Genomic DNA, 9312 nt, shown 5'->3' with positions numbered 1-9312 from the left:
TCCACTTAAAACTTGACAAAACCTTACAAAGGATTTCAGAAACATAAGTATAAGGTCAAAAATGGATTCTTGGTAGCAGCATTTTCTCTGTGGTATGTATTTTCCTAGAGACAATCAGAGACTCGCACAGCTAATTTAAGGGAGGTTTCCTGACTCAGCATAAGACACACACACACACACACACACACACACACACACACACACACACACACACACAAATAGCAGCGCTCTTTAAGAGGACCCACTTCCAAACAACAATGGTGTATGAGAATCTGGTATTGGCAGTGACCACAGCTCCAAGCCGGCAGTATGCTGCTTGACGGCAGCATAGACCAAGGCGGTGAGCATAGCACCCAGTGCTGGCAGTAAATGTAACCCTGGCATTGTGGAAAGACAGATGCTAAAACAGCCACTGCTTTGATTTTAGCGATGTTGTTTAGCAAATAGTATTCAACAACCCCACATCTGACAGAGGGCTGATCTCAACAATTTACAAATAACTCAAGAACCTAGTCTCCAAAACACCAAATAATCCCATTAAAAGAGGGTATAGAACTAAATAAAGAATTCTCAATAGAGGAGTCTAAAATGTCTGAAAGACACCTAGGAAAGTCTTCTACAACCTTAGCCATCAGGGAAATACAAATCAAAACTGCTCTGACATACCATCTTACTCCTGTCAGAAGGGCAATGGAAAAAAAAAAAAGACCACGGACAGTTTATGCTAGAGAGGATGTGGAGAAAGGGGAACACACCTCCACTTCGGGTGGGAGTGCTAAGTCATAAAGCCTCTTTGGAATTCAGTATGGAGATTCCTCAGGAAAACGGGAATCAGTCTACCACAAAATCCAGCAATTCCACACTTAGGGATATACCCAAAGATGCACATCCATACAACAAGGACATCTGTTCAATTATGTTCATAGAAGCATTATTTGTAATACCCAGGACCTGCAAGCAATCTAGATGTCCCTCAACTGAAGAATTTATAGAGAAAATGTGGTACAGTTACACAATGGAGTACTACTCAGCGGGGGGGGGGGGGAGAATGGAATCTTGAAATTCACAGGCAAATGGATGGAACTAGAAGAAAACATCCTGAGACAAGTAACCCAGTCACTAAAAGACAAACATGGTATGTACTCTCTCATATATGGATTTTAGACATAGAGTAAGGGATTACCTTACTACAATACACACTGCCAGAGAAACTAGTAAACAAGGATTCCCAGCCTACATTCCACACTGTCAGAGACGATAGGAAACATGGAAGACACTAAGTGAGACATACATGGTCCCCTGGAGAAGGGGAAAGGGACAAGATCTCCTGAATGAATTGGGAGCATGAGGGGAAGGGAGAGGCAACTGCAACTAAGAGAAAGAGAAGGAGAGAACAGGAGCAGGGAGGAGGACATGAGGGAGCAGGAAGGTTGAGTCTGGGGAAGAATAGAGGAGAGCAAATCAGAGATACCATGATAGAGGGAGCCATTATAGGTTGAAAGAGAAATCTGGCACTAGGGAAATGTCCAGAGATATATAATGATGACCCCAACTATCAGTCTAAGCAATAGTGGAGAGGCTAACTTAACCCCCACAACCCCTATAATGAGATTGATGACTCTCTTATATGCCATCCTAGAGCCTTCATCCCATAGCTGATGGAAGCAGTGGCAGCTAAACACTGAATGAACTCCTAGAATCCTGATGCATAGAGTGAGGAGCGATGAGCAAAAGGGTCAAGACCAGGCTGGAGAAACCCACGGAAACAAGGGGGAGTTCATAGACCCCACACGGATAGCTGGGAAACCAGCATAGGACAAATCCAGACCCCCTGAGAGTTGGTGTCACTTCGGAGGATTGGGGTCTGTGGGGTCTCTGGTAGTAGAAGTGTATTTATCCCAAGGATAGGAATGTACTTTGGGAGCTCATTCCACATAGAGGGAAACTCTCTCATCCTAGACACCTGGGGGAGGACCCAGGCTCTGCTCCAAATGATATTTTAGACTTTGAAGATCCCACAGGGAAGGCCCCATCCTTCTTGGGGAGCAGAAAGGGGATTGGATAGGGTGTTAGTTGGCAGCAGCAGAGTAGGGGAGGGAGACTGAACTGGGATTGACATGTTAAACAATCTTGTTTCTAATTTTAAAAACATAAGTAGAAGAAAAAGATTTACATTAAAGACAGACTCAGATAAAGTAAAACCTCTTGAAGGTTTACAGTGTGTTTAAAAATATAGGTAGACACGATGTTTATAGCAGCACTATTTGTAATAGCCAGAAACCGGAAGCAGCCTAGATGCCCCTCAACTGGAGAATGGATAGTGAAAATGTGGTACATTTACACAATGGAGTACTACTCAGAAGAAAAAAACACAATGGAATCTTGAAATTTGCAGGAAAATGGATGGAACTCGAAGAAACCATTCTGAGCGAGGTAACCCAATCATAAAAAGACAAGCATGATATGCACTCACTCATATGCGGATTTTAGACATAGAGTAAGGGATTACCTTACTACAATACACACTGCCAGAGAAACTAGTAAACAAGGAGGATCCTAAAAGAGACAAAATTTGTCCCCTGGAGAAGGGGAAAGGGTCACCATTCCCTGAGCAAATTGAGAACATGGGAAGACGGGGGAGGGAGCTAGGAGAATGAGAAGGGAAGAAGAGGAAAGATGCAGAGGTCATGAGGGAGCAGAAAGGTTGAGTCAGGTATAGATTAGAAGAAAAGATATATGATAGGTAGCATTTTAGTTGAGAGGTGGTAGGGGAGGAAGGAAGGGAGAAGGGAACTGAGATTGTCATGTAATTCAATCTTGTTTGTAATTGAAATTTTAAAAAAATGAAGAGACCAGCATCGTTGAGCTGAAATCTTCAGAGAAGCGTTTTCTGAGAGCACAGAGGATCTGTGTTCCTCAGGCAGCCAAGGTAACAAAAAGAAAAGAAAAAAATATATATAGGTAGGCTTGTGAGAGTAGAGAAACAGGATAGACTGATTAAAGAAAGACAGAAAAAATAAGAGTAGCTGGGTGTGGTGGCACATGCCTTTATTCCCAGCATTCAGAAGGCAGAGGCAAGCAGATCTCTGTGATTTCAAGACCAGCCTGGTGTACAGAGTGAGTTCAAGGACAGAAAAAGTTACACAGAGAATCCCTGTCTCAAAAAATGAAAAAAATATAGATAAGTAAATAGAACAATAATAAAAAATAAGATACATAAGGAAGGATAAGACACAGAGAGTCTGGATACTGTACGCTATTGTGTTTTTTTTTTTTTTTTTTTTTTTTGAATTGTTTGACTGCCGAGGAAATAGCAATAGTAAATGGATTTTTCAAGGGGAAAAAAGATGGGATTTGATATTGAAATGAATACTTTGCATTGGTATGGATTTTGGTTTATTGATACAAATTTAAGGTGAATTTTGTGATATGCATATTTCTCTTGTTTAGGTATTGTGTTTATACAGATCTTTTAAAATGCAATGCATAATTAAATACAGATTGTATGCAGTCACCTATAATATTCAAAACTTATAGTTAGGCTAGTTAGGTTTTGAGATGTATTTGAGACAGATAGATAGCTTGCAAAACTTTCAAAGACCTACAGCATATGGCATTTAATATGGTTTAGGGTTTTCATGACAGTGAGACACAACTGCTCCTGGCAACACCAATTATGTCTGAGAGGAAGATAGGCATCGAAGAAAGTCGTTACGGAGTTTGTCTTTGGCTTGGCAGAAATAGCCATTTGGGCAAGAATCAGCTCTGCCTAGACTGTTTGACTCTTGCTGTATAAACTAGACATGCAGGATCCACAGGAAAGTGACTGCTGATCTTGCAAAACAAGATGGACTGTCCCGAAAGGTTCCTGCTTCATGAAAGTGTCTGCCAGACATTCTGCAGGACACAGAGACAAATGACTGACAAACTACCATGGCAGGTGGACAGTTTAAAATTTCCTGCTTTTCTGAGAAGTCTGCCAGACACACTATGTCCTGTAGGCTGAAGATGGATGCCCCAACATTACAGAGGATCTCTTGGGAGACTGTCCATTAGCTAGATGACTCTGTCGGTTCTAGAGTTTATATACTATCCTTCTTGTGATCTTTGTTGGAGTTGAGGAAAGATAGTTATGGTTATAGTTTTCATTAGTTATGATAATAGAGAAGCTGCATATAAGACTTTAGACTCACAAAGATAGGATAGATGACAGAATATTTTCTTTAAAACTTGCTAAATGTTATTGGACTAAATATTGTAAGTATAGTTCTTACTTGATAACAGTTTTGTTATATATAATTTTACTATGTTAAAGTTAAAACCCTTCTTTTTATTTAGACATAAAAGAGGAGATGATGGGGAATGTTCTTCTGTATATATGCATGTCTTATTTGTTGATGAATAAAACACTGATTTGCCGGGCAGGATGAAAGGTAGGACTAGGAGACAAGGAGTAGTCATATGATGCCAGGAAGTGACATAGCTGGGCAGGAAGTGACACTAGCTAACCATAGAGGTCTGGAGGTCTGTACAGACAGGCAGGAAGTGACGTAGCTGGGCAGAATCAGAATATAAGCAGGGACAAACAGGAAAATTGCTGTCTTCTCTGTGGACACGTTGAGTCAGTCACCATGTAGGACGAGAGATGAGTAACAGGTCAGGAACCTTTCTCCGGTAAGAGAAGACTACATGGAAATCATAGATTCGTAGCTATGAGGTAAGAATATGATGCCCAAGTCATCAGCCAACAGCTTTAATAAAATAAAATAAAATAAAAAACAAAACCGAACACCTGTTTTCTCCTCAAAGGTTGGATTTGGAATCACTTGACTACTTCATCTCTTTCTGTTCCCAATAAATGTACTTGAATTCCTTTTAATCATGGCTCATATCTTCATCGATATAGTGGGAAGTGTAATCAGGCCTAGCGTCTCAGTGTAACATGATAAGGGTATTTGGCATTACTCTTCATTTAAAATAGCATGCAGCAACAATTTAAACCAGCGCTCCTCTGACCAGCATGGCTAACTCAGTTCGTTTGCATCTTTCTCCTTAGGTACCTTAACTGGTACTTTCTCTTCTTCCTCTACTAAAGTCTTATCCCACACATGATTCTGGAAGATGGGACTTAGGGGAGAGGAACAAAGTGAAAAATATAGCTATTCAATAGAATACTGGCTGTAGTCACTCTCCCCACAGGTTTGGATGCCTGGTAGCAAATCACAGTTTTCCAGTGAAACACAGAGAAGACATAAAGATTCAGAAGTTCTCCTTTGAAATACAGACACAAGGTTACAGACAGCAGCTCCCTCCCCCATCTCCCCAGTTCAGAGAGGGTATTGCATCGTTTCAGTTAGAGCATCTCTTTCTTATTTGGGAAGGAGTGGATTCACGGTCATTATTTTTAGCTTAATCATAAACAGTGCAATCAATGAACCCTTCCATATCTTTCACACAGCAGAATCATGCCCATATCCTACCAGGTTTATCCACACAGTGACCACTTTGCCCTCCAGAGTAGACTGGAAATGCCTGGGTATTTCAAATATCCCCATCAAGGTGAAGTCTTCAAAAGCAGTAGGTATCGTGAGTGCACAGTTGGCCTTCCTACCTCTAAGAAAGCAGACCCTTCAGTACTACCAAAGGCATGAAGTACTGCTCTGCTCTCAATACACAGAAGGGCTTAATCTGATCCAATCTGATCCATGTATAAATTCCCGTTTTATTGTTTTTTTTTTATTTTAACAGCAGCCCTCACACCTTAGGGTTGGGCCAATATCATTTCACCTGTACTTTTGACTGCCATAGGGAGTTGTCACTATCCAAACACATCATCTTTGCATGCAAAGCTTAGGATGTGAATAACTTTAAAGAATGGAACACATCCAATAGGTAGAGAAAGAAATAAGCTTCACACACAGCCTGACAATCAAAGTGGCATTTTATTTTAAGTGAGGAGAATACTACAAGTGTATCATGTGGGTGTAGATAATTTGGCCAAGGAGTCACCTGGCATGTTTTGCAAATGCCATCTCTCTCATTTCAGGCCATTTGATCAGCCTGTTTAGAAGCATCCTGGACATTCAGATTATGCTGTGTTTTCAATGACCTGATTTCAAATAGGAACATGATCATACCAAGGAGTGACAGAATGGTTGTCGTGACCCCTATGGGGAACACATGAGTGTGGTGTTTCTTTATCAGGGCTTCTTTCCTAACGGGAAAGTTGGGTGGAAAGTCAAGCGTGGTTTCGCCGTAAAGATCTACTACATGGTTCCAGGTGACAGAAAGAACCGTGCAAAGGCTGCTGATAAACAGAATGAAGACACAGCACTTGTAGCAGATCATCTGAATCTCAGGGACTGAGGCTTTGATAATGCTAACCCTAATGGCCGATGAGCTAAAAATCACGACCACAGGCTTTATAAACATCGGCAATAAGATCAGGTTCTGTGCACAACGAAATTCAGGTGAAATGGTCCAGCTTGAGTTGACAGGGCTGTGAACCAGAATCCTGGTCACAGAGCCAGACATCTGAAACTCCTGATGGTAATAAGCTTCCCAGAGTCCAATGTACACAAGCTGAACGACCTCGTTGTTGAATTCCCAGAGGCGCCAGTATCGGCTGCCTGCAAGGATTATTCCAAACGCCGAAGACATGAGGCTGCAAAGGAAGCCAGTCAGTCTGAAGATCCACTCATTCACCCCAACAAATCTGGAGATGAGATTGAACAGATATAGTGTCAATCCAGGAAGAAAAAGGAAGGGTGGAAGACAGAATGGGACACGATTTATAGAGTGTTAAGTACTCACACCTTTCTATGCTGTCTCAACATTATATTAAAGTGCTTTCTCCCTCTCTCTCTCTCCGTGGTTCTCTCTCTCTCCGTGGTTCTCTCTCTCTCCGTGGTTCTCTCTCTCTCCCTGGTTCTCTCTCTCTCTCCCTGGTTCTCTCTCTCTCTCCCTGGTTCTCTCTCTCTCTCATATATATATATATATATATATATATATATATATATATATGATGACTGTGGTAGGTGTTCCTACTGTAACATGGTTTGTACTGTAATTTTCATAGTATCCTTCAAAGGTTGTTGTGCTCCTATTTGACTAGGAATTTCAATACTTGGTGTTAAAGGTGAAATACCAGTTTGCAGAATCATTCAAGGAGATATAATGAAAAGCAGAACAATTATAAATAACTTTAATGAGTGTTCCAAGCCAAGGGAGGTATAAATTATTATAGTGTATTATTGCATGATCACAAGAACACTTTAATATCTGTATAACCCCTAAGAAGAAAGAAGCAAAAGAAAAATGATGTGCATCTTATGTTCATCTATGTCAATCAAGAGCATGCCATGCTTCTATAAATATCTGAAGCCATCTCAGCATAAAAGTTGCACAGGAAATGAAAGCTAAGTACACCAAAGGTGATGGATCAGACACTGTCCTAATTCTTTAAATATTTTCCTGTCAGTGTTATTTCTATGGAAGGATATTTGTGATATGATGTAATGGAAACTAGCACAGAAACAAACTTAATCTTCCATTTGTAACTTGATGAGGATATAACTTGTTGGTAGAATGACGATTACATATTACATGTGAGGTGCTGAGTTCACTCCCCAAAACCATAAAACTAAACTATGTGTGCAAAAGATGAGGAATCATGAATGTCCATATTTTGTAACTGCTATTTATTCAATATTGCACCTTGAGTGTAGCAATAAGGAAAATGAGAAAATCATTCTGAGAGGTCCTGATGAGTCATTTAGCAGAAAGGAAGGAGGCAAAATCCTTCAGTGATCCCAGCAAATGCATAGGTCATTGCCATGACACATGCAGAAAGTTGAGGGGCCAATAAAGGGGTTTCATTTCCATGGGGCACCAACTATCAGCTACCTAGTGTTACAAATCCTTCTGTGGAAATCGATACCTAAAAGAGGTAAGGCTGTAGATGTAACACTTGGGAAATTACATCAACAAGATGGGGTTGCAATTGATGGTGGCTTGGGTATCACCAGGAGCTCTTTCTTGGCTAGGCATGTCTGAAGCAGTAGAGTGCAGGGACAGTGTGCTTTGAAGCAGAAATGAAAGCAGGGTGGACGGTAATTGATTGTGTGCCAGACAAATGAGGAGCTGTCTTGGCAGGATATAGTGCTCCCCTTATCTGAACCTCCAGAGTAGACACAGAAGTTTTGTAAAGAACCACGTAGAAAGCCTTCATATATCATAATTATGTTTTTACCTTTTCGTGTTGGGGGTGAAGTGATCCATTTGGAAGATGTTAATATCACAAGTCTTCCTCAAATTCACTGGAAATACTGATCAGTGAGGGAGTCTCAAGAAGTGGTGAAGCACCTGAATGAAAGAAAGAAGGTCTAGTAGGCATGTCTTTCTGCTTAGAACAATGCCTTGTGGACTGTTGGGCTCTCACAAAGTGTGGAAATCACAACACATGGTTTACTTAGTTAGAATACACTTTAAACACTTCAGGATACTGGTGACCCTCCAATGATACCCAAGCAATTATTATTCTCATTTTTATATTATAGGCATATACCAGGGACTTTAAATCCCACTCACATCCTTCAGTGAGTTACACAGATAAACGGAAAGGTATTCATTTGGATCTTCCTGTCACTTATGATGTTCAGTAGGATGTACTCAAATGGAAAACATGTACAAAAATACCCTAACCAATATGTCGGAGGCCTTCTTTTGCATTCTCTGTGCTAAGATAGTGGAGGTGATAAATGAAAACGACATGGAAAATGTAAAATCCTTACCTTTTTATCTCCCTTCTAGGAAGTCCAAATGCTAGCAACTACGTATCTTAAGAGAAATAAGTAACTATACGCATTCTTATGTTTCCATGACTACTAGAGCTAGGCGATTGTTTCTGAGCAATGAGTGGGTTCCATTGGACATGCATGAAGTGCCAGATTGAAGACTTTAAAATTAGTTTCTCATTAAGACATGCATCAAATAAACAATGTAACCTACTACAGCCCTGTGAAACCTGTTCTTGTTTCTCAACTTGACAACAAGTGGAATTAAATAAAATTCAAATGACTGGACACATAGTTGGGTTTATTTTTCTTAATTAAATCTTTGAAGTTCACAGACCCATTTCTAGTCCAAATCTTACACAGGTGAAGATGCAACCTTCATGCAGATATTTTGTGATGAGAAGATCTACCTTTAATCTGGAATACACATTATGCTGTCAGCCTATGTAAAAGACATGGTAGTGAGTTTGTTTCTTCTCTGTTTACACTCACTGTCACTATCAATTTCATACCTTCC

General features: G+C 40.4%; 1 protein-coding gene across 1 annotated transcript; it reads right to left on the bottom strand.

Moving 5' to 3' along the window:
- Positions 1-6042: 6042 nt before the first annotated feature.
- On the bottom strand, positions 6043-8280 carry LOC113837593. Its single transcript, XM_027432188.2, has 2 exons — positions 8252-8280; positions 6043-6715 (listed from the first exon to the last, which is right to left on the bottom strand). Exons 1-2 carry the CDS (start codon positions 8278-8280, stop codon positions 6043-6045), a joined length of 702 nt encoding a protein of 233 aa, XP_027287989.1.
- Positions 8281-9312: the final 1032 nt, after the last annotated feature.

The sequence above is a fragment of the Cricetulus griseus genome, chromosome X (assembly GCF_003668045.3).
Source record: "Cricetulus griseus strain 17A/GY chromosome X, alternate assembly CriGri-PICRH-1.0, whole genome shotgun sequence".
NCBI lineage: Eukaryota > Metazoa > Chordata > Mammalia > Rodentia > Cricetidae > Cricetulus > Cricetulus griseus.
Note: the sequence above shows the minus strand (reverse complement) of the source record. Positions and strands in the feature narration are given on the sequence as shown.

Bases quoted from the DNA above. Each gene is read 5' to 3' on its own strand.
- LOC113837593 (XM_027432188.2), bottom strand. From the start codon at position 8,280: ATGGATCACTTCACCCCCAACACGAAAAG. The intron at 6,716-8,251 runs GTAAAAACATAA...TCTCATCTCCAG, and splicing joins TTCACCCCCAACACGAAAAG to ATTTGTTGGGGTGAATGAGT.